The following is a 16,570-nucleotide window of genomic DNA, read 5'->3' as shown; positions in this document are numbered from 1 at the left end:
ATCTCAGGCTTATTAACATCTATGCCAGCCCCAGATTTAAGGGGGAGAGAAAGCGCCTTCTTACACAGGTCAGGCCATACCTTTTTTCAGCCTATCCAGTGATCCTGGGTGGTGATTTTAACACCATCACTAGGGCCATGGACAGGGCAAGGGCCCAGGTCCGGATAGGTGTAGATAGCAGGTTTTTAGTGAAGATAGTTACTGAGTCCGACCTGGTGGATGTGCACGTTCGTCACTCCCCAGGTCTCACAGGTTTCACCTTTCAGAGAGGTAGTAGTAGGTCCAGGATAGATAGATTTTTTGTTTCAGAGGGCCTCATCACTTCAACTCCTAAGTTGTTGGCGGTGGAGTTCTCGGATCACCTTATTCTGTCGGTGGGCTTAAATGCTTCGGATGCTCCTCCCAGGGGTCGGGGTATCTGGAGAATGAATTCGTCCCTGTTGCTGGAAGATGAGGTGAGACAATCCTTTGAGGAGTTTTTTCAAGCACAAGTTTCCATCCTGGACTGCTTTGACAATAGGTCTGAGTGGTGGGAGGAGGTCAAAAAACGTGTTGTCAGATTTTTCAAGGGTCTAGCTACCCGTAGAGGTGTTGATAGAAACTTGGCTTACCAGGCTCTAAGGGAGAGGTTGACTATCCTTGTCTCTGAGGGCGGAGATCCGGGGGAGATCTCTGAGGTCAAACTTCGCCTTAAGCAGCAGCAATACGACCGGCTGGCTTCTTTGGCTTTGGAGAGGGATCATGGTAAGTACCACTCGCCTGACCCTTACCAGAGTTTTAAACAAAGTTCAGCGCTTAAGACGGTCATCGGTCTCAGGGATGGTTCGGGGTCTCTGGCAAAGTCCAGGTCGGAGATCCTAGCCATCGCTAGAGAGTTTTATGCTGATCTGCTTGGGGAGAAGCCACTTGACCAGACAAGGATGGAAGACTTCTTGGATTCCACACCGGGTCTGGGAGATATTGATATTTCTGCCATAGACTTGACAGCGGAGATTACTGCAGATGAAGTAGCAAGAGCCATTGGTGGCCTTGCGCCTAAAAAGACCCCGGGTCCAGATGGACTGACGGCTGAGTTTTACAAGGCTTTTGTGTCCATTCTGGCTCCTCAATTGGCTGGAGCTCTTAATGATTGCCTTGCTGAGGGTCGGTTACCACCCTCCATGAGGCAATCTGCGGTAATCCTGCTGTCAAAAGGTCGTGATCCGGAGATGATTGAGAACTGGCGTCCCATCAGCCTTCTCAACGTCGACAGGAAGATCCTGGCGAAAATTTTGTTCTGGCGGTTGTCCCAGGTGACAGATGTGCTTTCCTGCCATCAGCACTGCTCTGTTGTGGGAAGGAGCACGCTCTCAGCACTGTTAGCTGTCCGGGAGGTCCTGGAGCGATGCAGAGCTGAGGGTTGGGGAAAGTACCTGCTGACGTTGGATCAGTCCAAAGCTTTTGATCGGGTCAATCACAAGTATCTGTGGCGGCTACTTACTGTGTATGGTTTGCAGGGGAGGTTTGTAGATTGGTTGCGAACTTTATACAAGGAGGCTGAGAGTTTTATGCTGATCAATGGATGGATAGGCCAGCCTTTTGAGGTGAGCTCGGGGGTCCGCCAGGGTTGTCCGCTGAGTTCCCTGCTGTACGTGTTCGCCATCGACCCCTTCGTGAGAAGGCTAGAGGGCAGCATGCTTGGTGGGGTTCCGGTGGGCATCTCTGGGAACTCATCTTTGAAGGTGGTGGCATATGCTGATGATGTCACTGTGGTGGTCTCGGATGCAGAGGAGGCGCTGGTGGTTGCTGAAGAGATCACCCGGTACTCATTGGCATCTGGTTCCAAGATTAATCCGGATAAGTGTGAAACTCTCTGGATGGGCAAAGATGGAGAGTCCTTTAGTCTTCCCGGATCCTTTCCCGTGCCTCAGGATGAAATCAAGATTCTCGGCATCAAATTTGGCCCAGGCGATTATGGCCTGCGAAATTGGGTTAGCAAACTATCAGATGTCGACAGGAAAGTGGTTCGCTGGAAAGGTTGGAGTTTGACCTATAGAGAAAGGATTGACCTGATCAAGACTTACCTGATACCAATATTGTTGTATGTCAGTTACGTCACGATTTTGCCAGCATCCCTGTATACCAGGGTCAATGGCTTGTTTTTCCAGATGTTATGGGGAAACAAGCTAAACCATGTGCGTAGAAATATTACCTATAAAACTAGACGGGAGGGTGGCCTAGGCATGGTCAACCCGATTGTTTTCTTCTCCTTAATTTTTATTAAGTACAATATTGGTAGTATGTTAATGGAGAACCCGCCTGGTTGGGTAGGGATCTTTCAGATTTGGTGTGAGCCTTACCTTGGGGAATGGAAGAGCGGTGGCCCAGTGAAAAATCTGAGGAGGCGTCATGGCTACCTCCCGGCCTATGTCTTGCCGTGTTTGAAGAAACTGTTGCAGTGGGGATTGACAGTGGAGGACATCAAATCGGTCGACAGGAAAGCCCTGTCGGCATGGGTGGTGGACTCCTACTTTCCTGACTCACTGGCCTTGAGGGATTGCCCAGGCACAATTTTGGAGGAGGGATTGCGTTTGTTGAACTCGCCGCGGATTCCGAACAAATTGTGGGACATCGCCTGGCTTACCTTCCAGGGCAAGCTTTACGTTAGAGGGCTCATGAAGTATCGGGATGTGGAGGAACGTGGTTGTCCTCGGCAGGGGTGTGCTGTTGAGGAGACCATGGACCATTTCTTGATGTCATGTCCCTTTAATGTAGAAGTTTATAATCAGGTGGGGAGGGTTCTGAATATCCCGTTTCTGGCGCATCTTGGTTATGCCGAGTGGGCCTATGGAGCTTTTAATCAGCGCCAGGGTTATGATTTGTGCACTTTGTATATAGTTAGTCTAGTGGTCAGGAGACACTTATGGTTAGCACGGTGTGATTTAGCTATTAGGAAGAAAGACTTGCCCGTCCAGGTGGTGGTGAGCACTATTCTCGGTGAGGTGGGAACCATTCGGTACTTGGAGAGGAAGAAGCTGGGGAGAGGGGCTTGGATTCTGGCGTGGCAGAATATCAAGCCTCCTTGACTTGGTGGAAATCTCTCCTGGGTGCAGCTTACTGTCTCTTTCTCTTTTTTCACCCTAGATTTTGATTTTTCTTGATTTTTGAAGTATTGGCCGCAGGCACACAGGGAGCATCCCTTTGTGTTTCTCTTTATGTGTAGGTGAGGTGTTGTCTTGTCTTTAGGTATTATTTTAGTTTCTGTCTTGTCCTGTGTCTTGTCCTCAGTCTTATGTTGCTGGGTATTCTTGGGCGTAAAAGTCCCATGGTATGTGTGAGGTGTGTATGGTGTTTTGTTGGTGCTGTCTTTCACTTTTTTGGAGTGGGATATGTTGTATTTTTTGTGGTTATGTTGGTTATGTTAGTATGGATGGTAGTGAATGGTGTCTCCCCTAATACGGTACATTGTGTTGTTTTCTTTTATTGCTTATGGTACAGTGCAAGTGTTGTTCTGTTTCCTTTCTATATATATACATGGAATATACATGGGATAAAGCTTGTCCTTGATTTGTTGTGTTTTATTGCATACCTTATTTTTTATATTATGTGCATTGGAGTTATCCTTTCAGCCTTATGATGGCATACCTTTTAACCTTATTTATTATTTGTGTATGCTTCGATTTACTTTAATAAAAATTCACACTCTAATCCTACCATAGTCATATTATAATCATTGTAGTCTAGGGTTAATTTTTAGGGGGAAGCCAGTTAATGAATACGTATGTTTTTGGGATGTGGGGGGAAACTGCAGTGGCTGGAGGAACCCCCCCCCCCACACACACGGGGTAAACATATAAAGTCCGTGCAGACAGTGCACTTGCTGGGATTTGAACCGGGGACCCAGAGCACCATCAACTCATTGATTTGCTGTACCAAGAAGTATGTTATATATATATTTTTTTTTCAAGTTTAATAGTAGATTTACATCCCCTGAAATGATCATTTATGATTAATTTGGGTGATAGTCTAACATAAATACAAAATTCCCTGGAAGTCCGCAAGCTCCACTTCAGCAATCCCCCAAGCTAGGCCCCATTTGGCCATTCACTGTTGAAGGCCCAGTGCACACCAATCTCTAGCAGATCTGCAAAACGCTAGAGGTTTTTGAAGCAGATTTTCAGAGGGATTCTAGGCATGTTTAGAGAGGTTTTCTAAACATGCCTAGCATTTTTGGAGCATTTTTGTGTAGCAGATTTCTTAAATTGTTACAGTAAAGCTGTTACTGAACAGCTACTGTAGCAAAAATACCTGGAAAACCGCTCTGATCTGGCTTTTTTCAGAGTGGTTTGAGCTTTTCCTATACTTTACATTGAGGCAGAAACGCTTCTGCAAACCACAAAAACGCTGCATGAGCCACGTTTGCGGTTTGCTAAAAACTTCAAACCACTGGTGTGCACCATCCCATAGAGATACATTAGCCAAGCGTTTTCTGAAGCGGCAGCATTTTTGAAAATGCTACCAAAACCGCTCGGTGATTATTAGGCCGTATTCCCCGCAGTAAGCTAAGGCAGGCGACCCCCTGTTTGTTTTCCCCATCTCCCTTCCTCCATAGGATTCAACAGCTGCTTAATCAAGCAGCTCATTTATACACTCATAGGTGGAAAACTGTCACCCAAAGCAATCACAAAAGTTTACTTTTTACTCACACATGTCCATAGCATTAGTCTAGATAATGAATTCAGAAAGTAATGGTAAGCCATCAGTATTACAGCCAGGTAACTAGCATTTTTCAGAAAATCAGGAGCAGGGGCGTCTGTGTTTCTGTATAAGTGTACTGTAGGATGCTATGACAGTCCCTATTCATTTTTGCAGATTGTATTTGCAGTGTTACTGGTAGCTGCTACAGATTTATTGATGATTGTTAAATTACAGCCTTGAGCACCCCAAGCAAGCTGCAGCAGACTGCTCTGCCTGTGATCACCGAGGCTCAGTGCAAGACCTACTGGGGAAGCAACATCAGTGATGTCATGATCTGCGCAGGTGCTTCTGGAGCCTCATCTTGCATGGTTTGTATAAACGTCTTTTCCAAAACAGCATTTGTGCCACCTATGACCATTGCAGAGTGTGACTGTAAAATTACTGGGCCCCAAACCTAAGGCAATAGTGGTGATGATATTGTTGTGAGGGAACCTTAACTGTGGACCCCTAAAAAAATTCACTTACCTGGGGCTTTCCCAAGCCTCCTGCAGCCGTCCTGTGCCCACACCGGTCCTTTAGTGCCCTCCGGTCTCCCTCCGCGGCTAAGTTTCGTTTTCGGACGACTGCCAGTCGTCCTCCGGCAAAGCGTCCTCTTCTTCCGCATTCCACGTCGTAAAGAGCCGTAAAGCGCACCAGAATGACGCAAGACGCGTCATGCGGGACGCGCTTTACGGCTCTTTACGACGGGGAATGCGGAAGAAGAGGACGCTTTGCCGGAGGACGACTGGCAGTCGTCCGAAAACGAAACTTAGCCGCGTAGGGAGACCAGAGGGCACCGAAGGATCGGCGCGGGCACAGGACGGCTGCAGGAGGCTTGGGAAAGCCCCAGGTAAGTGAATTTTTTTTGGGCCCACAGTTGAGGTTCCCTTTAAAGGCAACCAAGCAACATGGCACCTCAACAGCATATTAAAAATGCACGCTAACAATGTAGTTCATTACTAAAAAAAGATATAATTTCACCTCATCTTTTCACATTTAAAATTTCATTACAGGCTGTGATTTCCTACTTACACTGGATGGTAGAGCCGGGGGAAATTATAGACAGATAAGGATTGTTGTAATTAGTATTTATTGCACAGTAGCAGAGAGCAAATAACAGCTTTTATCACCAGAGGGGAAGGGGACAGGACACTGTGCTTCAAACAGTTAAGGTGGTTATAGACTTATAGATGGCCATAAGATCGACCATTAGAAAGATTCCATTGTGATTGAATCTGATCAAAGAGGGATGTATTGGCTGCCCACACACTGCACACATATTTTGAATCAATTTCAGCATGAAATCGAGTCAAAATCTGTGGAGCCGCCGCCTTCCTCATCCACCCCCCCCCCCCCCCGGCCTCCCCCCATCTGTGCCCCCCGGCCAGCAGTAATCTCACCTGTTCGGGTGATGCTTGTCCTCCCTTGTCCAGTGCTTTAACCTCATGGGGTGGGTCTCCTCCTCCAGTGTCCCTCTTCTTTTCCTGGTCATGTGACTTAAGCGAAAGTACAAACACTAGAGGACCGACGTGTATGCTGCTGGAGCTCTAGTGTTTGAACTTCAGTGTGTCACACGAGGCGGAAGAGAAGACGACACAAGTAGGAGGAGTCCGGCCGCATGAAGCACCGGACTTGGGAGGACACACACCAGCTGGACAGGTGGGAGTACTGCAGCTATTATGCATTGGTGGTTGCCAAATTGAGTGCAGCCCTCAACATGCTTTCACCGCTCGGAGGGAAATTGATCGATCGTTTGCATTACCGGTTTCACAGCAGATTTGATTACAGTGATCAAATCTGCTGTATATCAATGGTAAAATCGAGTAGTGTATGGTCTGCCATAGAGAAGTCCCACATGCTTAACCGTTACCTCATACCCTGCCGCTGGTTGGGGCAGTGAGCTGGTGAGGGGGGTTAACTTCTCCTACCTCCTAGAACATGGCGGGTCCTACAACTATTTGAAACCAGGAGAAATGGGAGGAAAATAAAGCTGAAATAATCCAGGGCACTGCTGAAGATTGCTATTAACATACTCTGGGTGAAGCATTGTGTCTGCCACTGATTTTCAACTTTGTTTGGTATTGGCTGCTGAGATTAGTGATGTCGCGAACCTCCGATTTTCGGTTCGCGAACCCTGTTCGTGAACTTCCGCGGAAGGTTCAGTTCGCGGAAAAGTTTGTGAACCGCAATAGACTTCAATGGGGAGGCGAACTTCAAAATTTAGAAAAATTTCTACTGGCTGTAAAAATGATAGAAAACATGTTTCAAGGATTCTAATACCTGGAGGAAGACATGATTGAGTGAAATACACGTCAAAAGTCCCAGGCAAACATCTAGATTTCACATAAACCCCTATTTTAATGTCACAAATCTCATGCAATGTTCAATTACAGGCCTACATTGCTACAACATCAGGCAGTGTACTCCTCCCTCTCCTCCCTTCCTCCCTCCTCCCTGAGGGGGAGGGTCTCATCTTCCAGGGAATTGTAGAAGTTCAAAAGCCAGCTTATATACCTTGGCCGGGAATTGAACCCAGGTCTTGGCTGGGAATTGAACCCAAGTCTGAGTGCTTGGTAGTCAGCTCTCTTAACCGCTATACCACCACCAAGACTACATGCTGAAGGCAGCCTAGCATGCACCATTATGATATATCCTAGAGAAAAATGAGCTTGCTTAAAGATTTGTAGGCTTTTAAAAGCCAGCTTACATACCTTGGCCAGGAATTGAACCCAGGTCTGAGTGCATGGTAGATAGCTCTCTTAAGCGCTATACCACCACCAGCACTACATTCTGAAACCAGCCTAGCATGTACCATTATGATATATCCTAGAGAAAAATGAGCTTTCATAAGGATGTGTAGTATGTCAAAAGCCAACTCACATTGGCCAGAAATAGAACATAGCTGTGACACAATTGGTTAGCATGTTTGGCTGTTAACTAAAAGGTTGGTGGTTCAACCCCACCCAGGCATGGCCTTGCCTTATGTGTTCAACAGTTGTCCGAAGAGAACTCCAGATAACCATGTAGATTCATCTCTCTCTCTCTCTCTCTAGTAGAAATGGTCACCGCTTTCCGTGGAATTGTATTTTCCGCAATTTTGGGCGGAAATTGGTCATTCCATTCCGTTTGGTCGGAACGGAATAGCTTTTTCAATCCGGCAGAATTCCGAAATTGCCTGTGAAATTCTGCTGGTATCCGTTGATGCCATTGAAGTGAATTTTCAGCTTAAAACCATCAAGTCCTAGAGAGAGAGAGAGAGAGAGAGAGCAAGCTCATTTTTCTCTTGGATATATCACAATGGTACATGCTAGGCTGCCTTCAGCATGTAGTCTTGGTGGTGGTATAGCGGTTAAGAGAGCTGACTACCAGGCACTCAGACCTGGGTTAAATTCCCGGCCAGGACCTGGGTTAAGTTCCCGGCCAAGGTATGTAAGCTGGCTTTTAAAAGCCTACAAATCTTTAAGCAAGCTAATTTTTCTCTAGGATATATCATAATGGTACATGCTAGGCTGCCTTCAGCATGTAGTCTTGGTGGTGGTATAGCGGTTAAGAGAGCTGACTACCAAGCACTCAGACCTGGGTTCAATTCCCGGCCAAGACCTGGGTTCAATTCCCGGCCAAGGTATGTAAGCTGGCTTTTAAAAGCCTACAAATCTTTAAGCAAGCTCATTTTTCTCTAGGATATATCATAATGGTACATGCTAGGCTGCCTTCAGCTTGTAGTCTTGGTGGTGGTATAGCGGTTAAGAGAGCTGACTACCAAGCACTCAGTCCTGGGTTCAATTCCCGTCCAAGACCTGGGTTCAATTCCCGGCCAAAGTATGTAAGCTGGCTTTTAAAAGCCTACAAATCTTTAAGCAAGCTCATTTTTCTGTAGGATATATCATAATGGTACATGCTAGGCTGCCTTCAGCTTGTAGTCTTGGTGGTGGTATAGCGGTTAAGAGAACTGACTACCAATCACTCAGACCTGGGTTCAATTCCCGGCCAAGACCTGGGTTCAATTCCCGGCCAAGGTATGTAAGCTGGCTTTTGAAACTCTCCCTAGCAGAGTCTGTCAGCAGCTGTCCCTTAACTAATTAGTGTAGGCAGACTAGTGAGTAAAACGGCACAAGGACCTTGCCTTTTATAAGGGGGGGGGGGGTGGGGCTCTAGGAGTGAGAGCAGTCTGATTGGTGACAATGTGCCTGCTGACTGTGATGTAGAGGGTCAAAGTTTTGCTCAATAGAGCATTATGGGGCGAATCGAACTTCCACAAAAGTTCGCCTGCTCTTGGCGAACGCGAACCGCCGAAGTTCGCCTAGAACCGTTCGCCAGCGAACCGTTCGCTACATCTCTAGCTGAGATCCCTTAAACTACTACGACTATGATGCACCGAGCTTTGATCATGACCTATCTGTTCTTATTAATTTCTCTTATTTGCCTCAATTCAATCATTTCAAAACCCACACATTTGCAGTACCACTGGTGTCCCCTGGTGGGAGCTAGAATAGTAGGAGACTTGCTAATATGAAAACATGCAGCTCTCTCAAAGCTTCATATAGAGGAAATGCTATAAAGACTGAACAGAGGAGAGAGAAAGTGCAGGAGTCAATGTTCCCTTGTAGTTAATTGGCAAAGTAATACATGGAGGTGCTCATCTTGAAAATATACGGTAATGCTTATGTATGCAGATCCTCAGCAATGACACTAGTGCCCATTATATAGCTGAAACGAGTGTATCCACAATGAACGATCTTCCACAAAGGGGATCATTTTAGTTCAGTGCACTGTGTAAGGGAATGGGTTGTATGTCATCAACGTTTCTCACTAGCAGAGAACTATGGATCGTTGAGGTGTAAAACGCCACTCTATCTGAAGGTGGCCACTAATGATCCAATTTCTAGAGAAAAATAGAGCGATCAGACAGTTCTGATTGGTAGAAAAATCGTTCGCTATACCATCAAAGAGCCAATCTTTGCTTCCTATCTATCACAACCAACAAGAAAAAAATCAAATTCGGACGTGCCCATCAACGGAGATTATTTACAACCAATCCGCTCGAGCGATTTTTCCTTAAAAATTGGATTGTTAGTGGCCACCTTTAGGTAAGAATTCCAATAGTTATCAAGCTTTCCCCCTAGTTCACTAGATTAAGTAACACATAAATATTAACAGAGACAGTTACTGGAAAAGCCTTGTTTCACTCTCTCTTTGAAAAACATATATTTGGCTTTTCAAGTTCCTGAAGATGGTTAATAATTCAGATTTCCCCTTCACTTAGAGGCTAATTGATAAGCTTGCCATTGCAAGTCAAAATAATCTGCATGTGTTAAGGAGTACAGAGCTGTGTAAGCAATGCAGAAAAGCTTCTGCTGTATCCAGGGGGAAGTAAAAAAACTTTTGTGCACAGAAATTAGTTAATTACAAGACAATCTGATAATTTGTCCTGCAATCAGACAATGTTTTCAGTTAGTTTCAGTGTACAGTCAACTGTAAGTATGCCTTCAAATTACATTAGAACATTCTTTTTATGTTTTAATTTTTTTTTGCTGTGTTTAATGTTTTAGAGCACAAATGTAATTTTGAATTTCTTGCCATGTTATTATTATTTAGTATTTATAGAGCACCGACATCTTCCACAGCGCTGTACAGAGTAAATTGTCTCATCACTAACTGTCCCTTGGAGGAGCTCACAATCTAGTCCCTACCATAGTCATATGTCTATGTGGGTATTGCGTAGCGTATGTTTCGCAGTCTAGGGTCTAATTTAGAGTGAAGCCAATTAACTTATCTGCATGTTTTTGGGATGTGGGTGGAAACTGGAGTGCTTGCAGGAAACCCACGCAGACACAGGGAGAACATACAAACTCCTTGCAGAGGTTGACATGGCTGGAATTCGAACTGGGGACCCAGCGCTGCAAGGCGAGAGCGCTAACCACTACGCCACCGTGCTGCCCACATCACCCATAAATATCAAATAATTAGCTTGGGAATCAAAGGAGCTAAAAAAGTTTTAAGATTTATGGCCCTTGTAACTATGACTTCCTGTCAATGATACATTCATGCAGGTGATCGCTTCTTGCCCATAGAGTGATGGTTTTTTTTCTGCCTTTGTGTCCATCTTTTTGGGCAGTGCAGATCAGTACCGCAGCATACTGATGAGGTCATTGTTCTGTTCTGTATTTTAAATTGCATTCAATTGCTGCCTATTGACTCAAGCACACTACTTGTAGTTTCTATTTAATATCCGCATTTTAAGCTCTTCATTTCTCTTTCCCTGCAGGGTGATTCCGGTGGACCCCTCGTCTGTCAGAGCGCCGGTGCTTGGACTCTGGTCGGCATTGTCTCCTGGGGCAGCAGCCTTTGCTCCACTTCCACTCCAGCTGTCTATGCCCGTGTCACTGAGCTCCGCAACTGGGTGGACCAGACTGTAGCAGCCAATTAAATGTGTGCTATTCCTGGATGATCTTTAGAAATAAAAATATTTTACACTATATCAGAGATCTGCTCATTTATTTAGTTTTTTTTTCTCAATAATGCATGTTTAGTGCTTTGCTAGAAAATTGCTTGCAAAATGAGAACTCAGCTCTTCTATCGGAGCTTTCAGTAGCACAAATGGTACCTATAAACACAAGACAGACGACTTGTTAAAATAAATTGACAAAATAAGAAAGTAGTATTGTTCATAACTATGTTAAAAGAACTTAAAGTGTACTTAAGATGAGTAAAAGAAAAAAAATTATACCTACCTGGGGCTTCCACCTGCCCCCTTCAGGCTGACCAGTCTCTTGCCGTCTTCTCAAGTCACCTGGATCTTCCACTAGGCGGCCCGGTAATTCTGCCAGACGGCACCAGTCGGTGCAGATGCAATCCGACCTCCCATGCTCCCTCGTCATACTCCCATAGTCGGGAGAGTTCTGCGCAGTAGTGCTGAGCAGGCGTAGAACTCTCCCGCGACAGAAGCACGATAGTGCATGCCCCCGGCTGGGCCGCCCATGCGCAGTATGCCCTGACTGGTGGAATTACCGGGCTGCCTGGTAGAGGAACCAGGTGGTCTGGGAAGATGGCAAGGGACTGATCAGCCTGAAGGGGGCTGGAGGAAGCCCTGGGTATGTATACTTTTTTATTTTCCTTAGTCTCAGGTTTCCTTTAAAATGAGGTCTTAAAGGGATACTGTAGGGGGTCGGGGGAAAATCAGCTGAACTTACTTACCCGGGACTTCTAATGGTCCCCCGCAGACATCCTGTGTTGGCGCAGCCACTCCCCAATGCTCCGGCCCCGCCTCCGGTTCACTTCTGGAATTTCTGACTTTAAAGTCAGAAAACCACTGCGCCTGCGTTGCCGTGTCCTCGCTCCCGCTGATGTCACCAGGAGTGTACTGTGCAGATACAGACCATACTGGGCCTGCGCTGTGCGCTCTTGATGACATCAGCGGGATCGAGGACACGGCAACGCAGTGGTTTTCTGACTTTAAAGTCAGAAATTCCAGAAGTGAACCGGAGGCGGGGCCGGAGCATCGGTGAGCGGCTGCGCGGGCACAGGATGTCTGCGGGGGACCATTAGAAGCCCCGGGTAAGTTCAGCTCATTTTCCCCCGACCCCCCTACAGTATCCCTTTAATCAGTAGTGCAGTATATTGTACTTGCAGTATTCTAAAACTTTTAAAAAATCATGAATTTTGAGCCCAGCATGAACACTACAAATTGTTTTGCTACTGCTTATACCTATCAAACTACAGCCTGTGCTAGGAAAGTAGGAAAACTGAAAATGGGAAAAGTTGGAGAAAGATTACTAAAGCTGTCTCCAACTTTCCCTATGACCTCTACTGGGTTAAACTGACACTGTTCACTCATAGTTATTTTCTATTTAAGTGGCAATACACTCTGGGACAAGCATAGTTAAATTATTTTTTTTCCTATCTCCCTGGATTTGAGCTTTAACTTTACATGCACAGTGTGAAGGTACAACATGTCCTTTTTCACATTTTGCTCAGGTTTCCTCTATAATAACTGATGGAACAGAGGCGCTATACCCAGCTTTTGACCAGACAGTTTACCCTCCAAAAATCATTTGCCTGAAGAAGCGGAACAGTTACCCGTGAAACGCGTTGCACTTTTGGAGTTGTTAATAAATGTTACTGTAAGGCTTGGTGGTGTATTCTCCACAGTCAGCATGCGACGCATGAGCTGACGTGGAGGAGGTACACACACTAGCACCAGGAAACAGGCTATCCCTAGTATAGTGAAGGGGAGGACTGACTCCAATAGGAGATTGTGGCGCACAGAGCCGGTGCAGATCTGACAGCCACAAACAATGCTTTCGTTATAACGTCTCAGCGCAAAGTAGCGCTGAGCGCATAAACCAGAACTGAGGAGATCAGGACAGGTAGACAGAATGAACGCTTGCTAGCTAGCGGCTACTTAGCGACAGCAAGCGTCCAAAACCAGACAGACTGGAATGAGGCAGCCAATGCGTTGCGGCGATGGCGTGCCTCACAAAGACAGGACAGGATAGTCAGGAAATAGCAGGATCAAGATAGATGAACGTAACACAGATAAATATACAATAAGTATGTTTTCCTAGCGTATTACAATTACAGCTATCAATGAAACTATTTGTAACGTCTGACTAACATATGTATATATCGGCAATGAACCGATATATGACATAAGCAGGAACGTTGACTAGGACTGGAGTAATACAGGGAACAGGACTCAGAAGGATTCGCTATCTCTTCGCAGAGATGAACGCAATCCACAAACGGTAACAGAACAGGATTCAGAAGGATTCGTTATCTCTTCGCAGAGATGAACGCAATCCACAAACAGTAACAGAACAGGATTCAGAAGGATTCGTTATCTCTTCGCAGAGATGAACGCAATCCACAAACAGGACCAGGAACTGGATAACTAGCTCAGCACGGGTGCTCACGGTACGCGCAAACTACCAAAACGTGCTGGAAAGCTGACTAACTGAACACAGGAAATAAACAGTTCGTGTACGTATATATCAGCGACACTGATGTATCAACGTAACACGAATACAAGGAAAATAATAAACGTGCTGGTATGCATATATATTGGCAATGAACCAACATATGATGCAAAACCAGCAAAGTATCTTTAGAACAAGAAACACGATCGGGGGCTGAAGCGACAGCAAGACATGCTTAAACTGAAGCTATGAAAACCCAAGGAAACCCTGCAGGAAGCAGATCTTTATACTGAGGTCATCCAATGGGAGCAGACATGCAGATTCCCACACAGGTGAATGATAATCAGTCACAAGCTGACAGCAGGGAAAGGCAGACAAAGCTATGCAGCTTGCATGTAAAGAGATGAGAACTACCTGAGCTGCAGCACTACTACTTCCAGCAATGCCTGCTGCAGCAGCGATCATTACAGTACCCCCGCCCTTAAAAGCGGATTCCAGACGCTTTTCAAAACTGAAATTCCCAACAAAACAGTCTGACTGATAATTCATGATGACCGGGACAGCCCGGCAAGACCGAATTCCAGAATCAGTCCCCACAAGACTGGACCCATCAGAACCAGAACCTACAGAACCATGCCCATCAGTACTACAAGCCCCAGTGTGACACCCATCAGAACCATGATTTCCAGAAGAAAGCCCTCCGAAACTCCCTGAGCGATACCCACCGCCTTCCAGGAACCGTTCAGAAACGCCAAAGCCTTTGCAATGCCCACCGGTACTGTCTTTACCAACACAAAACCCACTGTTGAACCAGTCCAAGGCACCAGGACAAGTTTTCTCAGAGACCTCCCAGAACACCTTGAAGCTCCAAAGAGATCCCCATAGGTCAGAATGCCCCTTAGGCTCACATGGAGAACTATCAAGAACCCCTATGGAACCTAGGGCAATTCCCGAGTCAGGGCCACAAGGACAAACATCAATATCAGGGCTTTCAGGGACCAGAACCATCTCTGGGCATGCAGGCAGACTGGCAACATCAGAACATGTTCCCACTAAGGAAGCATCAGAGCACGCTAACACCTTAGACACACTTGGGCATTCTGGCACACAAAGAACATCTGGGCACACTGGCACAAGAGAAACCTCTGGGCATGTCAAGGAACTGTGAGCCTCAGGGTCAGCCAAGACAGGACCAAAACCAGGACTGGCCAAAAAAATATCATCATGACTAGACTTCGCAACTACTGGACTTTTACACGAGAATGCAGGATCAGACTTAGATGTCGCTGATTCCAGCAAAGTCAGTAACAAATCAGATTCAGGGGCACTAACAAGACAGGACAAATCTTCTGATGTATGCACTGAACCAGATAGGGCCTCCACAACTACCTCTGGACTGGACAGAGACTCATTTAATACACTGGATTGAAGCTCATGAGGCGCTGCAGAACAAGTCAGTATTGCAGCAGCCCCCACTGGACTAGGCAAAACTGAGGAATTCCCTGGACAGGAAGGGGACTCTGGAACCTCTGCCACAGCGGCCAGAGAACCAGAATCTTTCAGGATACAGGGCTGGGTTTCAGGAACACTCATCAGACTGGACTGAAATTCTGAGATTTCTATTATTTTGACCAGAGACTCAGAAGTATCCATGTTACAGGGCAAAACTTTTGAAACATTCAGAGGACAGGGCTGGAGTTCCTTGGCTGTTACAACACTGGAGAGGGACTCAACAACATTGGTTAAATCAGACTGTGTACAGGGCAAGGTATCTAACACACTTGCTGATGAGGACAATATTTCAATGGCTTCTGCTTCGCTGGGCAGAAATTCATCAAGTTTTATTAGAGCAGACTGTAATTCCAAAACAGCTGCTAGACAAGTGAATATTACTGCAACACCAACTGAGGTAAGCAGTGCCTCAGACTCCTCTGCTAGAGGGTTTGAAGTATCCAAAGTACTGGGTGAAGCATAAGACTCTGCGACCACAGCTTCACTGGACAGGATCACTGAACAGTCCATATTGCAGGGCAAAACCATGGAAGCACCTGTTGGACAGCATAATGATTCTGTGACCTGAGTTTCATTGGAGAGATCTACTGCACAATTCATGGTACAGGGCAAATTTACTGAAACATTTTCTGAACACGGTAATAATTCTGCGATTTCGGATTCACATAGCAGACGCTCTGAGTTATTCACGAAACTAGAGTGAGGTGTAGAAACAGGAAGATCAAAACACAATGTTTGCGCATCTGAATCACCATTCAATTGTAAAATTGGAAAATTCAGATGCTGGGGTTCTGAGGTTTCTGGACAGGATTGCTGGGACTCGGAAACTGATGTAGTGCATCTATTGGCATCTGCTGGATCAGACAGAGGCCTCTTGCACACTGCAAGCAAATCAGATTCAGATTCAGATTTTTAATCTGTTTTTACATCCGATTCCGATTCAGATTTTTAATCTTAACTGCATGCTGCGTTTTTTGATCCGTTTTTCTGTTGAATGTATTCAAGGAAAATCGGAAACGGAATCGGAATCGGAATCGGAAACGGAATCGGAATCGGAATCGGAAAACGGATTTGCAGTGTGCAGGGAGCCAGGAGTTGAACTTTATTAACACAGGTAATTTCTGCAGAAGTGTTTGCAGAGACAGGCAAGATTTTTCTGGTGTCTGTTTCACTGAACAAAGACTCATGAGTACTGGCTAGGCTGGACTCAGAAGTCAGCAGGACCTCTGGATTCTCTGCTGAGAAATTTGTGCAGGGCAAAGTTAAGAAAGTATCAGTGGCTTCTGTTTTACTGGGAAGTAACACTGAGTTATCCATGGTACAGGGTGGAGTTACAGGAACATTCACAAGACATGGCAGGGACTCAGTAACTGGAGAAGTGGGACAGTCTCCAATTGACAGTGTGTCTTCCCTGGTATCAACTGATT

The 16,570-nt window shown here is 45.8% G+C and overlaps 1 protein-coding gene across 1 annotated transcript in view; it reads left to right on the top strand.

Moving 5' to 3' along the window:
* Window positions 1-11,155, top strand: part of LOC137539154 (chymotrypsinogen B-like) — a 39,494-nt gene extending 28,339 nt beyond the window's left edge. Inside the window, exons 6-7 of the mRNA XM_068261651.1 lie at window positions 4,912-5,045; window positions 10,982-11,155. Of these exons, the coding sequence (XP_068117752.1) occupies window positions 4,912-5,045; window positions 10,982-11,143 (296 nt within the window). The 3' untranslated portion in view covers window positions 11,144-11,155. The remainder of the gene's footprint in view (window positions 1-4,911; window positions 5,046-10,981) is intronic.
* Window positions 11,156-16,570: the final 5,415 nt, after the last annotated feature.

Source organism: Hyperolius riggenbachi, chromosome 11, assembly GCF_040937935.1.
Source record: "Hyperolius riggenbachi isolate aHypRig1 chromosome 11, aHypRig1.pri, whole genome shotgun sequence".
Classification (NCBI taxonomy): domain Eukaryota; kingdom Metazoa; phylum Chordata; class Amphibia; order Anura; family Hyperoliidae; genus Hyperolius; species Hyperolius riggenbachi.
Note: the sequence above shows the minus strand (reverse complement) of the source record. Positions and strands in the feature narration are given on the sequence as shown.